The sequence below is a fragment of the Somniosus microcephalus genome, chromosome 5 (genome assembly GCF_052327205.1).
Source record: "Somniosus microcephalus isolate GS21.2 chromosome 5, FLI_Smic_1.0, whole genome shotgun sequence".
Taxonomy (NCBI): domain Eukaryota; kingdom Metazoa; phylum Chordata; class Chondrichthyes; order Squaliformes; family Somniosidae; genus Somniosus; species Somniosus microcephalus.
In genome coordinates, this window is record NC_140991.1 from 77471158 (window position 1) to 77495441 (window position 24284).

The following is a 24284-nucleotide window of genomic DNA, read 5'->3' on the forward strand; positions in this document are numbered from 1 at the left end:
ACAACATAGCAATTTATGAAACTGATTTTAATAACTGTGCTAAATTGTAGGCTAGAAAAATTACCATGCAAGCTACTTTTACTACAAAACAAAGTCCTGCTTTAAGCCAGGTGTGGCAAGAATTCGTGGTTAGCAAAGACAGAGGTAAAATCGGAGAACCGTGGTGATTATTATATCTTTAAATCTCTTCATTATCATAGTTATTGTTAGAATTGTGACAGATTCACACAACTTCAAATACTGTCAATTCTTTTCATTTACATGACAATAATTCCTTTAACTTACAGAGTATTAGCACAGTTTATTTTCCATGCTCCTTTGATTAGTTTATATACCTGCAGTGTTTATACTACTCGTACTGTTTAGAGATCTGAAAATAAATTCAGTGAAAAAGCCCGGGTTAGGTAAACTTGAGCTTCCAATACAGAGTCCTTGCAGAATGGATGTAATGATTGCACCAGCCAGTCGAGGGGCAGTATTTTCATCAGCACCTAGTGGACCCACTATACCTGCGTCCTCCTCCAGCCAAGCAGCATCAATACACTAGAAAATAAAAAATGTTCTTGTTATGCCTTTATAGTTAGAAAAACTCATAAATGCATTGCAACTTTAAAAAGACACATGTTACCAGGACAACACTTCCAACAAAAATGTAGTTTCAAAACCTGAATAAGAACACCTGTTAGCAGTTCTAGGTGATACAGTCAATTAGGGAATTGTTTTTTATCTGTGGGAAGTGGGTTCAAGTCAGGACAGAACATAGAATGAAAATCGCTTTTGTCTGTAAGGGTGCTGTGTGGACTGAGTTTGGCTTCTCAGTCCATTTCCTAGTGGGTATGGGTCCACAGTATGAAACTGTCCCTAACTTGACAGCAAATTGGAAATATCTGAGAAGTCTCTTGTGTGTGAAATGGGAAAATGTCACATTGCTGCACTAAGGGATTCTTTTCTGAGACACATTGTTGGTATGTCATAGCTGACCCAGGCAAGCTTAATGCTGATTCGCTCGGGGGATGAAATTGGTCTCCAGCAGTAGCGCAAAATGGGATGTGGGAGTTGCTGGCAAGGTCAGCATTTATTGTCCATCCCTAGTTGCCCTTGAGAAGGTGGTGGTGAGCTGCCTTCTTGAACCGTTGCAATCCGTGTGGTGAAGGTACTCCCACAGTGCTGTTAGGGAGGGCGTTCCAGGATTTTGACCCAGTGACGATGAAGGAATGGCGATATACTTCCAAGTCAGGATGGTGTGTGACTTGAAGGTGGTGGTGTTCCCATGTGTCTGCTGCCCTTGTCCTTCTAGGTGGTAGAGGTCACGGGTTTGGGAGGTGCTGCCGAAGAAGCCTTGGCGAGTTGCTGCAGTGCATCCTGTAGATGGTACACACTGCAGCCACAGTACACCGATGGTGGAGGGAGTGAATGTTTAAGATGGTGGATGGGGTGCCAATCAAGTGGGCTGCTTTGTCTTGAATGGTGTTGAGCTTCTTGAGTGTTGTTGGAGCTGCACTCATCACCTTGTAGATGGTGGAAAGTATTCCATCACACTCCTGACATGTGCCTTGTAGATGGTGGAAAAGCTTTGGGGAGTCAGGAGGTGAGACACTCATCACAGAATACCCAGCCTCTGAACTACTCTTGTTGCCATAGTATTTATGTGGCTGGTCCAGTTAAGTATCTGGTCAATGGTGACCCCCCAGGTAATTGATGGTGGGGGACTCGGCAATGGTAATGCCGTTGAATATCAAGGGACGGTGGTTAGATACTCGCTTGTTGGAGATAGTCATTGCTTGGCACTTGTGTGGCGTGAATGTTACCTGCCACTTATCAGCCCAAGCCTGAATGCCGTCCAGGCTTTGCTGCATGCGGGCATGGACTGCTTCATTATCTGAGGTGTTGTGAATGGTGCTGAACACTGCAGTCATCAGTGAACATCCCCACTTCTGAGCTTATGTTGGAGGGAAGGTCATTGATGAAGCAGCTGAAGATGGTTAGGCCTAGGACACTGCCCTGAGGAACTCCTGCAGCGACGTTCTGGGGCTGTGATGATTGACCTCCAACCACCACAACCATCTTCCTTTTGCTAGGCATGACTCCAGCCAGTAGAGAGTTTTCCCCCCGATTCCCATTGACTTCAGTTTTACACCCCACCTAATTTTGACCTCAATGGAAAAGAGAATCAGGTACGGTGGAAAACAGGCTGGCAACTCACTATTGACTGTTTTGCACTACTGTCAAAGTCCAATTTCACTTCCTAGGCACTCAAAATGTGAACTGCTCCATTTCCCTGCACTAACATGCCTCTCCTTGATGAGGACAAAATTCACAACAGAATATCTGCTGGTCACATAGCTTTGCGAAAAAAAAACCTCACTCACCTGACTCCAGGAGGAAACTGTGTAATGCTCTTGAATGATTTCCAAAAGTTTGCCAATTTCATCATGGGAGAGATGATTTAAGTCTTGGTCTGGTTTTAAACTTAAAATCCCATTGAGATAGAATCTGTAGTCCTTAACATTTTGAGGAATGTTTGAAGTGCAGACATCTTTCATATGAATGATATAATAAAGAAGAAGAACAGAAAGCCTGTGAAAGGCATCCTCCTGTAGAAGGTGTCCCTCGTTATCATTCTCTACAATTGAGAAGAGGACATCTGGCGAAAGGCACTGTAATTAAAGCGCAATTGAATTTGAATATTTCTACATCTTGACACCGTTAATTGAATGTAATTATACACATCATGGGTATTTGTAATACGGATGGGTCCAAAGGATGGATGCAGGAACTTTTTTGAGTTCAAAACAAATTAAAGCAACTACTGAAAAATGACACAGTAGAGCAGCTTTGAATTCTTTTAGCAAAATATTAAATAAATATTAACAGCCGATCTCCCATTGCATTTCCTTTTGATAATCTTTTAAAAAATGAGAACATAAATAAATTCCTCATCCTCTGAAGGTAGATAATTAAAGAAATAGATTTGTGCATCTAATATACCACAGTTACATAAAGAAGTAAATCTCTGTGTCTCATTGGCTTCTGGTCCTCATTCTGAGATCATTACAAATAGAATGGATGAGCATGGAAAACATAACCATATACAATACAATATGTAAGATTACGTAAAATATATGAATTGTTAATTATAAATATATCCAATATATACTGTATATATACATATAAAGAAGGAAAAAAGAAAGACTTGCATTTATATTGCGCCATACACAACCACCGGACGTCCCAAAGCACATTACAGCCAATGAAGTACTTTTTGGAGTGTAGTCATTGTTGTAATGTAGGAAATGCGGCAGCCAATTTGCGCACAGAAAGCTCCCACAAATAGCAATGTGACAATGACTAGATAATTTGTTTTAATTGACTGAGGGATAAATATTGGCTAAGACACTGGGAATAATTCCCCTGCTCTTCTTCGAAATAGTGCCATGAGATCTTTCATGTCCACCTGAGAGAGCAGGCAGGGCTTCGGTTTAACATCTCATCCAAAAGACAGCACCTCCGACAGTACAGCACTCCCTCAGTACTGCACTGGAGTGTCAGCCTAGCTTTATGTGCTCGAGTCCCTGGAGCGGGACTTGAACCCACAACCTTCTGACTCAGAGGCAAGAGTGCTACCCACTGAGCCACGGCTGACACACAATAAAACAATGTAATTGTAATATAATTTTTATAACTATATATTAAATTGAAAGTACCGTAATATTGATTGTATATGTGAATATACAATATATTCAATATACAAGTAATTCAAATTGTAAATAGAAATATATGAAGTACTTAAAATATAGGGTAGATTTTACACGGTTATCTTTGTGGTAAATTCCCGGCACAGATGTCCAGACATTTGCATTTGGAAATGTAAATTCATAAAATGTACCCTTATGTGTAAATATAAATACCTCAATTTGGTGAGTGGGCAGTGGATCAGGATGGAAAGTGCAGGCTGAGTCTGAGCCTGTTCTTGGGGGAGTCCTGGTATGGCCTGGTATGGAGTAGTGATGGAGTTTGTATGCAGAGTTGGGCCAGAAGGAGGATGGTGTTGGATCAACTATGACTGCTTTTTTTCCTGGGCTATCAATCTGATTTGGCCGTGGTAACCATATGACTGATTGGGCTATGCAAGTCATGTGGTTCAATCAGCACGTCTAAATGGACTACTGCTTCACAGATACACACATTCACACAGACACAAGAGGGTAGAGTTTCCGCTTTGGCTGCAATCGGCAATTCGGGTGCAAATCGCGCTCAACATTGCGCTAGTTTTCCGAATTGAATTTTTTGCTCAAGTTTCCGCTCAAACTCATTTGCATATCACCGAACCCAAAATCTTCCGTGAACCAGCGCAATCACGCATCGTTTTAGAACGTAATTGTTTCTTTTTTTTCTTGCATTAAAACATGTTCCTTGGTATATTTAAGAGTGGTAACCTGGTGCAGTTTTATTAATACAGCTAAAAATGGGTTCATCACAAAGAGTAAGCATTTTTAATAAGAGTGCCTCGTCCACCACCTGTGAGTAACCTAATATTAAATAACTGAAAATGACTTTAAGAAAACTGTACAGAAACTAGTTTCATTGTAGTCAGTTTCTTAATAAATTCAATACTTTTAAAAGCTTTTAAAAATAAGTGCCATTGCGCCTAAAAAAAATCAGCTTAATTTTAGAAGCCTCCTTGAAGGGTGACAAAAGGGCGCAATTAGCAGAAACTCGCCATGGTGATTAATTCAATCTGTGGGTGTGGCTGCTTTGTGGACGGAGCCAGCTTTCAGCATGATGTCTTTCAGCCGATGTCGGGCTAAAATTGTGACTAAGTAAATACTAAGGCCTAGAAATTGGATAAGGCCCAGAAATGGGCGGGGGCACAGCACAATGCTATTTGCCTGTGCCCGTTCTAAGTGGTGCAGGCAGCATGCAAAATTGGTGCTGCCTGCTCATTTACATGATTGCAGCACTGAGCTCAGCGCTGATTGGCTTAGCAGTCAACGGGGGGGAGGGGTGTAGTCTACTGCCCAATAAAGTTTGGCCTAGGCTCTCTCCAATACTGAAAGGGGAGGTGCTTTGTTGCAGAAGCACCTCATTGTCAGGTCAAAGTAAGGCATGACCCAACACCTGAGAGAAAGGGCAAAATGTTTTTCAGATGTAGCACTGGAGGCCTTGGTCCTGGGGTTCCAACGACGACGGGATGTCTTATACCTGCATGGGGGCAAGAGGCCTTCAACGGGCCAAACTCACATCTTTCTCCCTAATTTCTCCTTATGTGGCTCGTGTCAAATTTTTTTGTCTTATAATACTCCTGTGAAGTGCCTTGGGATGTTTTACTACATTAAAGGCGCTATATAAATAAAAATTGTTGTTGTTGTTGAAGAACAGAAGGACCTGGGAGGAGATAGCTCAATCCGTCACTGCGACGAGTGTTGTCCCCAGGACCTGGATCCAGTTCTGCAAAACGTTTAATGACCTCACAAGACTGGTCAAGGTGAGTGCAGGCATTTCACCATCTGCACCACAAGCCACATACAACTCAATGCACCACACCCCCATCACTCACCTACCAACAATCTCTAGCTATCACCACTCATACCTCACAATCATAGCTTCACTTCAACCTGACTCATTTACCACTGCTGCAACACTCACATTCACATCTCACACCTTGCTAGCTATTCAACCATGGCCAGCTATTCAAACATGGCAGCCACATCACCCAAACACATTGCACTATACTCACTGACGCATTTCCCTTTCTCTTGCAGGCAAAGGTGGCTCATAACTGCAGCGAGCAACAGCAAACGGCATGCAGCCAAGCGAGGGTTTAGATACTAACTGAACTAGAGGAATCATAGCAACATAGAAGATAGGAGCAGGAGTAGGACATTCGGCCCCTCGAGCCTGCTCCGCCATTCAATGAGATCATGGCTGATCATCCAAATTCAGTACCCTGTTCCTGCCTTCTCTCCATATCCCTTGATCCCTTTAGCCTTAAGAAATATATTCAACTCCTTCTTGAATATATTTAATGAATTGGCCTCTAATGCCTTCTTTGGCAGAGAGTTCCACAGGTTCACCACTCTCTGGGTGAAGAAATTCCTCCTCATCTCTGTCCTAAATGGCTTACCCCTTATCCTGAGACTGTGACCCCTGGTTCTGGACTCTCCGACCATCGGGAACATCCTTCCAGCATCTAGACTGTCTAGCCCTGTTAGAATTTTATAAGTTTCGATCAGACCCCCTCTCATTCTTCTAAACTCCAGTGAGTACAAACCCAATCGACCCAATCTCTCCTCATACGTCATTCCTGCCATCCCAGGTATCAGTCTGGTGAATCTTCGCTGTACTCCTTCCATGGCAAGAACATCCTTCCTCAGATAAGGTGACCAAAACTGCACACAATACTCAAGATGTGGTCTCACCAAGGCCCTGTACAACTGCAGCAACACATCCTTGTTCCTGTACTCAAACCCTCTCGCTACGAAGGCCAACATACCATTTGCCTTCTTAACCGCCTGCTTCACCTGCATGCTTACTTTCAGCGACTGGTGCACAAGGATGCCCAGGTCTCGTTGCACTTCCCCTTCTCCCAATCTATTGCCATTTGGATAATAATCTGCCTTCCTGTTTTTGACACCAAAGTGGACAACCTCGCATTTATCCATGTTATATTGCATCTGCCATGCTTCTGTCCAATCACCCAACCTGTCCAAATCATACTGGAGTTTCTCGGCATCCTCCTCACAGCACACATGCCCACCCAGCTTTGTGTCATCTGCAAACTTGGAGATATTACATCTAGTTCCCTCGTCCAGATCATTAATATATATTGTGAATAGCTGGGGTCCAAGGACCGATCATTGCGGTATCCCACTAGTCACTGCCTGCCACTCGGAAAAAGAGCCGTTTATTCCAACTCTTTGCTTTCTGTCTGCCAACCAGTTCTCTATCCAAGTCAATACCTTGCCCCCAATCCCATGTGCCTTAATTTTACACGCTAATCTCTTATGCGGGACCTTATCGAAAGCCTTTTGAAAATCCAAATACACCACATCCACTGGTTCTCCCTTACCTATTTTACCAGTTACATTCTCAAAAAATTTCAGTAGATTAGTCAGGCACGATTTACCTTTTGTAAAGCCATGTTGACTTTGTCCGATCCGGTCACTTTTTTCCAGGTGCTCTGCTATTACATCCTTTATAATGGACTCTAGCATTTTCCCCACTACCGATGCCAGGCTTACCGGTCTGTAATTCCCCGTTTTCTCTCTACCACCCTTTTTGAAGAGTGCGGTAACATTAGCTACCCGCCAATCCATGGGTACTGTTCCAGAGTCTATCAAATTTTGGAAGATGACCAGCAATGCATCTACTATTTCTATGGCCACTTCCTTAAGTACCCTAGGATGTAGATTATCAGGCCCTGGGGATTTATTGGCCCTCAATCCCATCAATTTCCCTAACATCATTTCCCTACAAATACTGATTTCTATCAGTTCCTCCCTTTCATTAGACCCTATGTTGCCCGACATCTTTGGGAGGTTATTTGTGTCCTCCTTTGTGAAGACAGAACAAAAGTATGTATTTAATTGGTCAGCCATTTCTTTGTTCGCCATTATAAATTCCCCTGATTCTGACTGCAAGGGACCTACGCTTGACTTCACCAATCTTTTTCTCTTCACATATCTATAAAAGCTTTTACAGTCAGTTTTTATGTTCCCTGAAAGCTTACTCTCATACTCTATTTTCCCCCTCTTAATTAATATCTTTGTCCTCCTTTGTTGGATCCTTAACTGCTCCCAATCCTCAGGTTTACTGCTTTTTCTGGCCAATTTATATGTCCTCTCCTTGGATCTTATGCTTTCCCTAATTTCCCTTGTTAGCCACGGTTGAGTCACCTTTTTTGTTTTATTTTTATGCCAAACTGGGATGAACAAATTCTGTAGTTCATCCATGCGATCTTTGAATGTTTGCCATTGCCCATCCACCGTCAACCCTTTGAGTGACATTCCCCAATCAATCCTACCCAACTCGCACCTCATACTATCGTAGTTTCCTTTATTTAAATTCAGGACCCTAGTCTCTGAGTCAACTATTTCACTCTCCATCTTAATGAAGAATTCTACATATTATGATCGCTCCGACCCAAGGGGCCTCGTACAACAATATTGTTAATTAATCCTTTCTCATTACATAATACTCAGTCTAAGATGGCCTGATCTCTAGTTGGTTCCTCGACATATTGGTCCAGGAAACCATCCCGTATACACTCCAGGAATTCCTCCTCCACAGTATTGTTACTAATTTGGTTAGCCCAATCTATATGTAGATTAAAGTCACCCATGATAACTGCTGTGCCCTTATTGCACGCTTCTCTAATTTCCCGTTTAATGCCATCCCCAACCTCCGCATTACTGCTTGGAGGTCTATATACCACTCCCACTAATGTTTTCTGCTCCTTGGTATTTCTCAGTTCTACCCATACAGATTCCACATCATCAGAGCTAATATCCTTCCTTTCAATTGTGTTAATCCCCTCTTTAACCAGCAATGCTACCCCACCTCCTTTTCCGTTCTGCCTATTTTTCCTGAATATTGAATACCCCTTAATGTTGAGTTCCCAGCCTTGGCCACCCAGTGTCCCAAGTAATTGGAGGGTTTGTGACAGAGTCCATGATGAGCAGGGAAGTGGAAAGCATTGCTGATGATGATGTTATGCTCATACCTAATCCTTCTTCTCACATCCCACTTCCCCCTCATCCCACAATCTCCTCTCACTTACAAGCTGCTGGTGGTGTATGCCTGGATATCTTGCTTTCACCCCTCCCCTCACTACAACCTGACCCTTGTGCCTTTCTGCTTTCAGATACGCAACAATTGCAACCTGACCAGCCTGTCCCTGGACTTGAGGAAGAGACTGATAGAGGAGAAGAAGAAGAAGACACATCGGCATTGCATCTGACACTCGCAGATATCAGCTCAGAAATTGGCACTGCGCGTAATTTAGAGGGTAGTATAGAGGTGGGATCTGCACGTGGTGAGTCACTGGGCACGAGTGGGCTGCAGGCAGGCCAGGTGGACAGACTAGCTCAGGTGCCAGCTCCATAGAGGGCGTATTTGCACACGAGTTCTACTCTACAGGACTCAGATGATGACCTCAATGGGGCGGCCTTCAGAAGAAGAGTGATGGGCATGCACACGGAACTGCTCAGTGCAATGGCAAGCCTGCCAGAGAGCCTCTTGTCAGTGCCAAGGAGCATGGACGGGTCCAGCTGCAACATTGGACGGGGCTTTGCACAGAGCTTGGAGACTGGTTTCCAGGATGGAAATGATGGGCAACACCAGGAGAGACCTTGTGGACTCAAAGATGATGCTAGGTATGATGGGCGATCTCGCAGCTTCCATTGCAGCACATGCAGAGCGACCCAATATCTCAGTGCTGCAGTGGAAGGGCAGACTGCTCTCCTGCAGTCTCAGCTTGCTGCCATCAAGCTCAGACTGCTGCCATCATCGCTGGGGTTACAAATGTTGAAAGGGTCTTGCAGGGTGTCACAGCAGTCCAGCAATCTGTGCTCCAAAAGATTGCTAGGAATGCTGAGGCGCCGCCCTGGTGGAGTGGCAGTGGCTTTGTGGAGCAAGAACCTGCTGACCCCTTTCAGGATGACAACATTCCTACTCCCACCACTGCCACTCCACCAGTGCCCTTGCTGCTGCCTGTCAGCCAGCCAGCCCAGACTGCTGCTGCCCATGCCGAGGTGGTGCAGTCTACAGCCGGGACTTCTAGGTCCAGAGCTGCTCGAGGTTGTCCTACAAGGCCATCTGTAGTCTCCAACACTGAAAGTCAGCAGCCTTCCACCAGCCCTGCTGCAGCCACTGGGGGAGCACTTCGTAGGAGCACTAGAGTAGGCAAAGGCACCTGAAAGACAAACACTAAGGGAATGCACAAGGGTGATAAGTTGACTTTGTTCTTTTGATTTGAATGTCATAAATTTATGAATTATGTTTAGAACGTGTGTTTTGTGGTAGCTCTCATTTCAGCTTTGTGCCCAGGAGGACGCTGTGATGGTCTGTGACAGTGGGATGGTATGATGGGGAAGTGGTGAGCAACGGGCATCTGGGGTTTCATTCACTGGAACCGGAATCTGATGAGATGCTCAGGGACAGCATATCCAGAACAGGGATGTGCTGCTTGTCTCCTCCCTTCCTCCTTCTCTTCCTCCTCCTCCTTCTCACTCTTCCTCCTCCCCCTCCTGAGGTGGTCCCTGAACCCATGGTGGCAAGGGCTGCGTGTTCATGATGGCCAAGTTCTGGAGCATGCAGCAGACCACCACGAAATGGGACACCTGTTCCGACAAGTACTGGAGGGCTGCCCCTGAGTGGTCAAGGCAGCAGAACCATTGCTTGAGCACCCGGATGGTCTGCTCAATGACGTTCCTCATGGCAGCCATTATATGAGTGCTGGCCATGAGTGGTGGGATAGCCCTTATATCCGAGCAGCCACCCTTGGGTTTGATGTGGTGGCTGGGAGATTGCTGGCACACTGTACTGGCACAGGATGAAGGCATCATTACCGCTACCAGGATAGCGGGCATTCACCATCATGATGCGCTGGGCATGGTCGCACAACAACTGCACATTAAGTGAGTGGTAGCCTTTGTGGTTATGGAACATCTCAAAATTGGTATACGGTGCCCGTAAAGCCACGTGCAGTTGATGGTGCCCTGCACCATGGGGAAGCTCACTATCCTGGCAAAGCCACATGTGTGCTTCTCCTGCTGCTCTCTGTTCAGAGAGAAGACAATGACATCCCTTCTCCTGGAGTAGAGAGCCTCTGTGATGTCCTGGATGCAGCAATGGACGGTGAACTGGGCGATGTTAGCTATGTCACCTGCTGCAGACTGGAACGATCCAGTGGTGAAAAAATTGAGGGCCACTGGGAGAACTGTCGTTGTCCTGCTCTGAGGCTGCATGTCTGGCTCCAAGAGGTGGTGGAATTCTGTTACCACCTCCTTGGTGAAGCGGAGCCTCTGAATACACTGCTCCTGGTTTAAGTGGAGGTAGGAGAAGTGCTCTCGGAACACCCTATGTGAGTAAGGTCTCCTGCTGAGAGGCCTCCTGCCCCTCCTCCTCCTCCCTTTGTGAGCATCGTATCCTCTTCGAAGCTGCCTCCGTTCCATCTCCCTATCATACGTGAGCGCAAGGGAGGCTGCAAGTAAAACCCCCGTGACTGGGAGCAGTTGGTGTGAGCAGAACCCTTTAAATGAAAAGAAAGGCCTTCTCCACTTGCAGCAATTTTCCCTGTGACCTCAGCAACTTTAAATAACTGTAGAAAGCTCCAAACAGTTACAGAAACTTAGACAGAGCCAGTAGAACTGAAAATGCAAGTCAGCTGCAAGTTGTTCAGGATCCCTTTAAATAGCGTTGGTGTGGGCTCCCTCCTGCTGCTGAACGCTTGGTCAGCTGGTCGTGATTAGGAGAGGGCATTAAAAGGAGTGGCGACATCCAAAATGGCAGATCATGCGTCAAATCAGTATTGCACACTCATTGACGTCACGGACTGCCTCATCTAAATATGTGGAGCGAGCACTGGCAATGGCTGTGCTGCTGACCTCCTCAAAATGGCCGCCGCCGCATGACCTGCCGGGAGTGGGCGGAAGCGAGTCAGCCGCTATTTTTCATCAAAACCGGCCTTAACGGCCGGCGTTAAACCTCCGAATTTCATGGCCTAAATGTCATTTCTTATATTAAAAAATATACTTTTCAAGCCATTTTGAAATGTTCTTTACACAGTATGTACTAATCAGTCTGTCCTGCAGAGATATACATTCCATTTTTTTCTCCATCGAAGTAAATCTTTCACTGTAACTGTTAATTTGCAAGCCAGTCAGTCACAAGGATACAGATACTGCAGTGAAGTGTCGACTTTGATTATGTGGTTAAGTCTGTTGAACCCACAACTTCCTGACTTAGAGTTGACAGTGCTACCAACTGAACCAAGCTGACATTTGGCAGTTACAGTAATAAGATCTGGCTGTAATCATGCAGATGAAATATTAGCACCAGAATAAATGCACATTATTTTCTGCTACTTATGTGTAAATCCAGTGATCCAATTTAATGGTCTTGTGAATAGATGGTCTCATTGCTTCTTATAAATCAACTAATTGCATCTGGTCTTTACATCAGATTCAAGTAATTGTTATAACATTTAAAATACATGATAAGCCCAGACTAAAAGGAAAGTATATGATGAATACTTTCCAGTTAAAGACTTTTCCCCTCTCTACGTAAGAAAAACATAAGAATAAGCTAAAGTATCTCACGTGGCAATGCTCATAGTTGCTGAGAAAAGGCTGGTAATGATAGCTTTCCTTGTTTGTCTAATTACAATCAGATATTTGAGGTAATCAGCATAGCTAACTGGACAGATAGTGCTTATTTAAGGCAATCTAAATGTGTGATTGATAACTGATGATGCCGTGAGCAACCTAGATGTAATGTATAGGTTTAAACTGCGACATGTGCTGGACAAAATACTTTTAATTATATGGGTAGATGTAAATATCACTGAAATACTATTGAATTTCTTGTCTAGAGACACATCAACAAACCAACAACTTGCATTCATATAGTGCCTTTTGTAAAGTCTGTGGGTTATATGGTGAATTAATACACAGACTACAAGAGTAACTTTAACAGGTCTTTACTATTCGAAGGTCAGGGCGAATCTGCCCAATAAATCCTTACACAGCACTTATATACCGGTGTGGTCACCACCGGTATTACAGTATACAGTAGCCAAGATAAAGTAGTGCAACCCTTAAAATAGTTCTCTTAAAAGTGGAACGTTACATACACTACAATCCTCCCTTTTTAGGTTAACAATATATACATATTCCCATTAATATAACATCTTAACATATATACAACTTTATGTGAAACAGTTCACAGATTCAGTCTCTCTGGAGGCTTCCGGACTCTGTCCGGATAACGCCTCGGTGGTGTAGTCGTTTTCGGTGGTGTAGTAGGTTCTTCTGGCAAGGTCGATTCGGCTTGAAGGACCGTTTCAGGTTCATCGGATTCCAGTATTACCGGATCGGAGGTAGATGCTCTGGGTATCTCTGCTTCAACATTAGACGTATAGAGTTGTGGAGTAGGTTGGGCCTTTGTGGATGATTCTATGATCTGGTCAACATGGCGCCTTATTATGCTTTCACCAATGTCCACGGTATACATCAACGGTCCTAGCCTTTTTCCAATAGTTCCCGGCTGCCATTTCTCGGTACGGTAGTCCCGGGCCAAAACTTGTTGACCTATCTGAAAGGATCTAGTTGGCCTTTCATTCATGCCTTGAAATTGCCGGTTCTCTACGTCCCATCTGACGTTTGGCTTAATCAAATCCAGCCGGCATCTTATTCTTCTATTGAAAAACATCATGGCGGGAGTTTGGTTTGTGACCGCATGTGTCGCATTCCTGTACGCCAACAAGAAGTTATCTACCTTATGTTGTAGATTTATGTCTTCATTACCCATGGCCTTTATGGCCTTCTTGAAGGTCTGGACAAACCTTTCAGCTAATCCATTGGTGGCGGGATGGTATGGGGCGGACGTATAGTGCTTGACCCCATTGCTTTTTAAGAACTTCCTGAATTCTTCGGACACAAATTGCGGTCCATTATCAGAACAGATCTGTTCCGGCAGCCCATTCCTGGCAAATATGGTCCTTAATACTGTGATGGTTTTTTCCGTGGTGGTGGAGGACATTTTTATTACCTCCGGCCACTTGGAGTGTGCATCCACCGCGATTAAAAACATTGAGTCCATAAATGGACCAGCAAAGTCGATATGTACCCTTTGCCATGGAGATGAGGGCCACTCCCATGGATGCAGAGGAGCTTGTGGTGGAGCGTTTTGGACCTTCTGGCATCCTAGACAGCTCTTGGTTATTTCTTCGATGTCTCCATCAATACCTGGCCACCACACAAACGCTCTAGCTAGGTTCTTCATTTTCACTCCACCCAGATGCCCCTCGTGAAGCTCCTTTAGTACTTTCTGCTGGAGTTTGGGTGGAATCACCACTCTAGATCCACACATCAAGGTTCCTCGGCACACTGACAGCTGTTCTCTTCTGTGCGAAAATGCTGGCAGCATTGGTTCGCCATGTACTGGCCATCCCTCCACCGTTAAATCGTAGACTCGTGAGAGAGTCGGGTCATTTCTTGTTTCCTTTTCGATCATGGAATTTGTTACTGGTAGACATTCCACTATGGTTGAGTGGAACATCTCCACTGGGTCCACTGTAGTCGTCTCTTCTTCCACTGGCAACGGTAGGTGCGATAACCCATCAGCATTTCCATGCTGTTTGGACCTTTTGTATTCGATGTCATATTGGTGTGCCCCTAGTAGAACGGACCACCTCTGTAGCCTTTGTGCTGTCATAGTGGAAACGGCCTTGTTAGGGTTGAATATGGACACCAACGGCTGGTGGTCTGTCAGCAATGTAAACTTCTTGCCCTGCAGGTAATGATTGAATTTCTTTACTCCCCACACAAGGCTGAGAGCCTCCCTATCTATCTGAGCATAATTTTGCTCAGCGGAGGTCAATGATCGGGACGCAAATGCGACTGGCCTTTCCGAGCCATTTGGTAACTTGTGTGAGAGTACAGCTCCAATACCATAAGGGGAAGCATCACAAGCTAGATGAAGAGGTAGCGTTGGGTTGAAGTGAGCCAACACTTCCTCAGAGGTAATCAACGCCTTGCTTCTGCGAAAGGCCTTCTTACAGTCCTCGCTCCACTTCCATGGTACTTCTTTCCGCAACAGAGCATTCAGCGGATGCAGCACCGTGGATAGATTTGGCAGAAACTTATGGTAATAATTAATCAACCCCAGAAACGACCTCAACTGTGATACATTTTCCGGAGCGGGGGCCTTCACGACCGCTTCGATCTTGTCAGGTGACTTGTGCAGCCCCTCTTGGTCAATGACATGACCGCAGTAGGAGATCCGTTTCTGGAAGAACTCACACTTCTGGCGATTAACTCGAAGGCCATATTCCTTCAACCTGGTGAGCACCAGTTTCAAATTTGTGAGGTGTTCCTCCTCGTCTTCTCCCGTAATCAGGATATCGTCCAAGTAACACTGAGTGCTTGGAATACCCTGTAAGACCTGCTCCATGGCCCTCTGCCAAATTGCTGGAGCCGAAGCTACTCCAAAAACCAGTCTATTATATCGATACAAGCCTCTGTGCGTGTTGATTGTGAGATACTGGCGTGACTCTTCCTCGACCTCCATCTGTAAATATGCTTGTGCCAGGTCTATCTTGGTGAAGTGTTTCCCGCCAGACAATGAAGCAAAGATATCCTCAATCCGCGGAAGCGGGTATTGTACCGTGTGAAGCACCGGATTAACTGTGATCTTGAAGTCTCCGCAGATGCGGACCTTCCCCGGTCCCCTGGCTTGTTACTTGATGAAGACTTCATGACGGGAACAATGGGCATGGCCCACTCACTCCAGTCCACCTTCGACAGTACCCCTGCACGTTCAAGCTCTTCCAGTTCTGCCTCCACAGCAGGTCGTATCGCGTAAGGTACCGAACTGGCTTTGAAAAATTTTGGGCTTGCATGTTCTGCAATCTTGATTTTTGCCTTAATTCCTCTCAGTGTTCCCAGTCCCTGCTGGAATACCTCTTTAGCCTCGTCCAATATTCTGGACAACCGTTCAGGTTTGACATCTTTCTTTCCGAAATCTACCGTCATTGTGTTTAGTGAGTGCCAGTCTATCTTTATTTTCCTGATCCACTCCCGTCCCAGAAGTGGTGGACCTCCCTCGGGTAGTACACCATTCCTTGGTGATCTTTGCCCTTGTGTCTCACCTTGACTTTTATCTTTCCGATGGGGTATACTTTATGCCCCGTGTATGTCTGCAATACTATCTCCGTATTTTGTAGGGGAATATGTTTGAATAACTTTTTGTAATCTTGTTTATTCATGACCGTCAATGCCGATCCGGTGTCCACTTCCATCTTCACTTGGACTTTTGCAATCTGCAGTGTGACCCAGATAGTTTGTCGGTCAGCTTCTTTACTCACATTGTGAATCCTCAGACTACCCAGTTCCTTGCTGTTGGGGTCTGAATCCGAATTCAGTTCATCTGGACTCTTCACAGTCACCTTATGTACCTTTCTGTACTTCTTCTGCGGTGACTTATTGTTGCTGGTCTTCTTTCCTGACCGGCATACTTTAGCTATGTGACCAAGTTTGCCACATTTTCTACATTCCTGGTTTTTAAACCAGCATTGGTTCTGGTCGTGTGTTGTCTTCCCACAATGGTAACATTTCGTTGTACCCGAAGTCATTTGATCCACACTGAGTACCGCTGTCTTCAGCTGCATTTCTGCCGTGCCTCTCGCTGCGGCTTCGTGCGATGCTGCAATAAGGACAGCCTTATCAAGTGTAAGATCGTTCTCTTCGAGCAGTCGCTTTTGTGTTCCTTCCTTCGACATCCCGTACACGAACTTGTCTCCCAGTGCCTCTGTCAAATTTACCCCAAACTGACAGTATTTTGCTAGCCTACGCAGTTCAACCAGGTACTCCGTGTTGCTTTCCTCCTTTAGTTGCGTTCTCCCGTAAAATTTAGCTCGTTCCGCTAACATCAGCGGTGTGGGGTTCACATGATCCTTCAGGACAGCAACAATATTAGCGAAAGACTGATCCGCCGGTTTAGCTGGTGATAGAAGATGCTTCAATAACCCGTATGTCTTCGCACCCATTGAGTTTAGTAAGGTTAGAGCTTTATCATAATTTGCTATCTTATTGACCTTACAATATATCTCGATGCATTCTACATACGTGGTCCAATCTTCCACATCAGAATCGAATTCGTTGATGTTACCACTCTTAGGCATCTTCACAATCTTCCTGAGAAACAACAACGAAATTTTTCTTTAACTTTTTTTTTCCAAAAATGGCTGTTTCCCGCGCTTGTCTTCTTCCCCGCCCACTTTCAAAATGGCGGTTTCCCGCTCCTGTCTTCTTCTCCGCCTACTGGCGGGAGGGGTAAGCTTTTCCCTCGGGCGACGACCGCTGGCTTTCGGGGTTCGCAGCCTGTGCGCCGGCTTCAGTGCGTTCTTTGTTCCCTTTTCCCAGCAGGGCAACCGGCGCTGGGGACAACCCGTTGACGGCGAACAGTTCCAGCCGCTGGCTGAATCTCCTCAGTCTCCCTCGCTCGGCTCTGTCTCTCCCGCTCGCTCGGGCTCTGTCTCTCCCTCAGCGGCTTCCAATCGCGCCTCCCAGCCCTCTTGCAGTCCGGTCCTTTCCTCCCCCGGCTGTGGCTGAGTTCTCCGTGGTTTCTTATTTTTATTTCTTCCCGTGCCTTACGATCCCGGTCGCAGCGCCTCGCGGCCTCGGTAGCTGCCCAGCCTTTCGCCGGTCACAGTCGAGCTGTTTCACAACGCTGTTGCATCTCCCAGCCCGCTTGTAGCCCGGTCTCTCACACCGGCTGCGTTCCCGCTGGTAGCCCGGTCTCTCACACCGGCTGCGTTCCCGCTTGCACCGCGGCTTCCGTGCCCCACGCTGCCCCAGTCTCAGCGCCTCTGGGCCCGACTTCTGTCCGGCTCCTTTCCCCCCCGACCGTGATCGAGTTCACCGCCCTTCCTCCGTTCCTTTTTTTAAAATTTTCCCCCTACTCACAGTCAACGTGGCCGACTTGCTTCTCGTGGCTGATCGGCTCACTCACCACCGTGGCAGAAGGGACGATCACTGCCTGTTGCTGATGGAAGGCGTCATGTCTGAATTCTTCCTTCTTCCTTGCTATGCAGACTCGAGTCTTCTCTCAGCAGAATGACGAGGGCGGGTGCCTCCTCTCGACGCTCGTTAACTGCTTCGGATGTATCGCTGCCGCAGGGTAAGATCGAACTCGTCGCCACTGTAAAGTCTGTGGGTTATATGGTGAATTAATACACAGACTACAGGAGTAACTTTAACAGGACTTTACTATTCGAAGGTCAGGGCGAATCTGCCCAATAAATCCTTACACAGCACTTATATACCGGTGTGGTCACCACCGGTATTACAGTATACAGTAGCCAAGATAAAGTAGTGCAACCCTTAAAATAGTTCTCTTAAAAGTGGAACGTTACATACACTACACCTTTAACACAGGAAAACATCTCAACCCACTTTGCAGAAGCATTATCAGACAGAAATTGACATCGAGCCAAAGAAGGAGATATTAGGAGGGCGGACTAAAACCTTGATCAAAAGAGATAGGTTTTAAGGAGGGTCTTGAAGGAGGAGAGAGAGGTGGAGAGATTTAGGAAGGGAATTCCAGAGCTTAGGGCCTGGACAACTGAAGATACGGCCACCAATGGTGAAACGAAGGGAGTGGGGGATGCATAAGAAACCAGTGTTGGAGGAACACAGGGTTGTATGACTGGAGGAGGGTACAGAGATAGTGAGGGGCGAGGCCATGGAGGGATTTGAACATGGGTATGAAGATTTTAAATTTGAGGCTTTGGTGAGGAGTTGTGATTGAAGGGAATAGGAGAATTACTGCTACTAAATATATGTTCCCTTCAGGTAGTGCCCTCGGCGAGGAATGTAGGATCAGTGAATTCACCGTATGAACAAGGTGTATAATGAAATTTGGCAGTTTACTGGAAAATAAACTAGCAATTAATTGGCCTTTTATTATTCATTCTGTAGCTTATTTTTCAGTTCATTTTGGAGCCCTGTTTGTTTTATATATACAACCATTTTCTGTGTGTCTCACTGTAAAAAATAAAGCAATTTATTTTAATGTTACTGTTTTATAAAATCTCTCAGTAAAAATGAATAAAATGTTAATTGGATTAATATAAATTCCAGTTAGCTGGGGACTTTATTTATTACTGTATTATATCCTTATGTTTATGTTAATGTATTACAAGCCAAATGTATGTTGAATGTTTAAATGTCTTAATCTAAATGTACACTCTCAGGAGCCGCAAGCCTACATTTTGTTGTACTGCACTTGTGCACTAACAATGACAATAAAGTTGATTATGATTATTATGATTAAGTAACAGCATACCAGTAATGGAATTTTCATTTAATTTGTTAAGTTTCCTTTAAACTTTTTTGTGAAGTTATAGTTTTTATTGGTTGTGCCCTTTTAAAAATGGGGGCACATGGCTGACTTTTAATTGGCAATTGGCAATAATAAGTCAGCATTCCAGTATAGATTATAGATTTTTTAAGAATGAAGGTTTTCCAGCTCAGAATAATTTGGTACTATTTAGGGCCGCTGTATCCCCTTTCAGTGAACTTTGGGCTAATGATCCCTATCTTGCATAAATTAATGGAACAATTTTGAATGGTGGCTACAACCATTCTTCCATTGTCTCAGTGATTTGCAAACCATTAGCATTGATGGGAGTGAACTGGCCAATAAGAATGTATCTGCTTTCACAGCTTGCTAATCAAGTAAATCACCATTTAATAGCTATATTTATAGCTAAGTATCCTTCCATCTAGTTGTGGAGTATGCATAGCTGATTGATGATTCTGTAAAGTAAGGCTCCCTGATTGGGATCTGGATCCCCTCACTGATATTTGAATGTGGACATGAAAGGGGTCATTTTACAACTGCATGCTGCTGGCAGGCAGCCATACCTTCTGGGAGGGAATATTGAAAATTCGGCTCTGGAACACCACAAACAATGGAACACGCGCACATTGGAACAACATGCACACCAAAACATCACATGCACTGGAACATTACATGTACTGGAACACTACATGCACTGGAATCCCACATACACTGGAATCCCACATACACTGGAACCTCAGATACAGGGACAACTCATACACTAGAATTTTGCATACACTGCAATCTCACGTACACTGGAACCTCAGATGCGCGGGAATCCCACATGCACTGGAATCCCATGTACACTGGAACCTCACATGCACTGGACTCTCACATGCACTGGAATCCCACGTACATTGGAACCTCACATGTACTGGAACATCACATACACTGGAACACCACATACACTGGAACACCACACACTGGAATCCCACATACACTGGAACCTCAGATACAGGAAAACCACATACAGTAACAGGAAGGGATTGCAATGGATGTTGTCTACATGGATTTTCAGAAGGTGTTTGACAAAGTACCACACAGAAGGTTGGTTAACAAAATTGAGGCTCATGGAATAGGTGGGCCAGTAGCAGCTTGAATAAGGAATTGGCTTAAGGACAGTAAACAGCGAGTTGTGGTAAATGGCTGTTTTTCAGACTGGAGGATGGTAGACAGTAGTGTTCCCCAAGGGTCAGTGCTGGGGCCACTGCTTCTTTTGATATATATAAATGACCTGGATATTGGAATACAGAGTAGAATTTCTAAATTTGCCGATGACACCAAACTTGAGGGTGTGGCAAACAGTGATGATGATACCAATAGACTGCAACAGGACATAGAAAGGCTAGCAGAATGGGCAGACAAGTGGTAGATAGAATTTAATACAGAGAAGTGTGAGGTGATGCATTTTGGCAGAAGGAACAGGATGAGGCAATATACACTTAATGGCACAGTTTTAAAGAGTGTGCAGAACAGAGGGACGTGGGAGTCAATGTGCATAGGTCCCTGAAGGTGGCAGGACATATTGAGAGAGTGGTTAGCAAAGCATATGGGATCTTGGGTTTCATAAATAGAGGTATTGAGTACAAAAGTAGAGAAGTTATGCTGATCCTTTATAAAGCGCTGGTTAGGCCACAACTGGAGTATTGCATCCAGTTCTGGTCACCAAAATATAGGAAGGATGTGAAGGCACTTGAGAGCGTGCAGAGGAGATTTAACAGAATGGTTCCGGGGATGGGGGATCTTAGCTACAAGGACAGGTTGGAGAAGCTGGATTTGTTTTCATTAGAGCAAAGGAGGTTGAGGGGTGATTTGATAGAGGTGTACAAGATTATGATGGGTTTGGATAGGCTAGACGGGGAAAGGCAGTTCCCACTAGTTGATGGTACAAGGATTAGGGGACACAGATTTAAGGTTTTGGGCAAGAGGTACAGGGGGCACGTGAGGGAAAACTTTTTTACGCAGCAAGTGGTGAGGACCTGTAACCCGCTGCCGATAGAAGTACTGGAAGCGGACACACTCAATGGGGTCGATTTTAACTCAGGTGCGGGCAATTGTCGGGTTCCCCGAATTTCGTGATTCCCACACGAATCTAAGTGGACGTGTGAGATTGATGCAATTTTAACTCAATTGGCCAATTGATTTCCAACGTGTGGGAAGCCTTTGCAAATGGGTTTTTCATGACTGCAAGTCCCCTCTGATGACGTCATCATTGCTGCTGCATTTAAGGTCCACAGCAAGCCTTGCTTCCTCTGCAGGCTTCCAAGCTTTCCCCTTATGATGGCACAGGAGCCTGCAGGAACAAAGGCCAACGGGAGGGCAAGAGCTGTGCCTAAATTTGATGAGGCATCACTGCAGGCATTGTTAGATGGGGCTAGGGCCAACAGGGAGGTCCTGTTCCCTTCTTTAGGGAGGAAGAGGCCTCCCAGTCAGACCAAGGCTGTGTGGCTACAGGTGGCTGGGAAAGTCAACTCCTTGGGGCTCACACGGCGTACCTGGTTGCAGTGCAGGAAAAGATTCCATGACATTCATCGCACTGGAAAAGTAAGTATGGAGTTTCCATCACCCTCAATCTGATTCCCATTGCCTTTCCTCACCAGCACTCAGCTTTAACAATCTCTTCCTCCACATCCCACTTGACACTCACATCCATGCACCCTTACCCAGTCCCTCTCTCTCTATGCTCACATTCACCTAACTATTCGACCATGCAGCCCTCACACTCCCTCTCACTCTGATGCTTTGAACACAACTGATAACACACAGGGAGGGCCCTTGGTCTTGCAACCTCACTCCATCTTTGTCTCCTTCTAAGTATCTATGCTATGCAATCTCTACACTCACCCCTTCATTCTCACTCAACCTCCACTTGTCTCCCTCATTGCAGGAGAAGAGAGCTCACAATAGGAGAGAGCGAGCCAGGACAGGAGGAGGGCCACCCTCATTAGCCCAGTTCACTCCCTGGGAGGAAGCCATCCTGGAGATTGTTGGGGCTGATACAAATGCGGAAGTTGGGGAAGGACAGACAGGTGCATCCCCGCAAGCTGGTGACAGAATAGTTTTCCATCTCTCTCATTGACATTGCATGAGTCGCTGATAATGATTCTGAAGCTACATCATATGGACTTATGATCATCTGCAAAATGCAATGTGCATGTAACCTTGGCATCACATCTCTAACTTTTTCCTTGACTCCCCCACAGGACCATCGGGAGCCCCCGTCCCCAGTGTGCAGGAGGAAGAGCCTGAGATGCCAGACTCCTCAGAGGAATCTGCAACCTCTGAGGGCGCAGCGTCAGCAGAAATAAGTGCACCCAGCACCAGCGCAGACACTCACACCTCGGGGGGACCTTCAGGACATAGAGTAGTGTTGTCACCTGGTGTATCACAGCTCACAAGTGAGCATCAGCAGATTGTGGAGACAGGGACAGCAGTGGAGAGTCCTCGTCGGAGGGCGCAGGACTCTGCCAGCTTGGCTCAGCTGCATGTCGACCCTCTGCCTCTGGGTCCATCCATACGGTCAGAGGTGATAGAACTCCATGCACAGATGCAGGAGTCTTTGGCTGGTTTTGTCTCCAGGGTCGCTGCGAGTGTGGAGTGAATGGAGGAGTCCATAGCGACCATGAGCAGAGCCTTTGTGGAGTCAGTGGCGCAAGAATGCATCAACACGGAAAGGATGGCTACCTACGTGGAAATTATTGCTGCCTCCATGGTAAGGCTGGCTACGGTAGAGGAGAGGAGGGCTACGGCCATGGAGGAGGTTAGTCACCAGGGTATGGAAAACATGGTGAGTGTTCAGAATAGAATGACATGTCTTGAGGAGCGATGGGCATCTATTGAACAGAGAAACCAGACCTTCATGGAAGTCCTTCTGAGTAGGACTGCCATTGCAGATACGGGTCCCCATGGCCCCCCTGATGTGCAGCAAGGTGCTCTCAAGCCACTTGCAGGCGCGGAGGGGGAGCTGACCCATGAGAGGGAGGTTGGTGTCAGGCCTCAAGGAAGTGGGGGTTCCTCTCCAAGCGCTCACACTTCCATGCCACTGCAAAGCCCTCGGTCAGAGCCCCGCCGGAGTCCACACCCAAGTGAGATAGACGTCTCAACCCCTGCACAGCCGCAGGAGCAGCAGACTGCTGACAAGCCCTCACAGGCTCGCCACCCCAGAGGACGCCCACCAAAAGTGTCGAGACAGGATCAGCAGGAAAGTGAGCAAGGGGCCTTCACATCTGCTGAAGCCACAGGGGAACCACTACGTAGGAGCATGCATAAGAGGAAAATACAGCACAAGTAGTCACAAGGGTAGTCACTTGGGTGAAACGTTGTGTATATTGTAAAACTGCCATCAGTTGGTTCTTGTGCATAAAAATTCTGATGGCAACTGTTGCAGTTCTGGTGTGTGTCATTTCGCGAATGGGGCTTTCACGTTGAGGGCTTAGGATTACTTGCAGTTGTCAGGATGCTGGTCAAATAGCTAGGAATCCGCAGGGTTTGGCCATTGTCGATGCTCAGGTAAGAAGCTGCGAGGCAAAAGAGTTTGATTTACTAGGCTAAGTAAATCTGGCCAGGATGAGTGCGTTCCTTGCATCCCGGCCAGCAATGTTCTCGCATAATGCTGCCGCAGGTTGATGGGCCTCTGCAGGATGCTCGTTTTCACCCTCCTCCTCCTCATCATCATCATCATCATCTGAGGAGGGTATGTGAGGAGCTACTTGGTCCTCAGGAATCTTCAGGCCACGACGCTGTGCCATGTTGTGGAGTACACAGCAAACCACGATGATTCTGGAGACCCTGGCTGCTGAGTACTGTAAGACTCCACCTGATCTATCCAGGCATCTGAAGCGCATCTTCAGCAAGCCGATGGTTTGCTCGATTATGGATCTGGTGGAAATGTGGCTGGAGTTGTAGTGCTCCTCAGCTTCGTTGGCTGGCCTCCTCAACGGCGTCATTAGCCAAGTCCTCAGGGGATAGCCCTTGTCTCCAAGTAGCTCTTATGTTCATTAATAAATAGACATTCTTATTATGAACACTGCTAGCTTCTAGCTAGTTATTTATTCAGTACACGTTCTCTAGGTACAGTATCTGTAGAGGCTTCCATGTGTACTCCTGTGTGCAGGCTGCCATCTTGACTGCTGCCTTGTGGGTAGCCTAGCCTCATGGGT

At 46.0% G+C, this 24284-nt stretch overlaps 1 protein-coding gene across 2 annotated transcripts in view; it reads right to left on the minus strand.

Annotated features, from left to right (window-relative positions):
* The window catches only part of LOC147117128 (zinc transporter ZIP12-like), a 135776-nt gene that overhangs the window by 92740 nt on the left and 18752 nt on the right, over positions 1 to 24284 (minus strand). For both annotated transcript variants that reach the window (XM_085987852.1, XM_085987851.1), the window contains exons 3-4: positions 2370 to 2657; positions 336 to 543 (exon numbers count right to left, since the gene is read on the minus strand). In XM_085987852.1, the coding sequence (XP_085843978.1) occupies positions 336 to 543; positions 2370 to 2657 (496 nt within the window). The remainder of the gene's footprint in view (positions 1 to 335; positions 544 to 2369; positions 2658 to 24284) is intronic.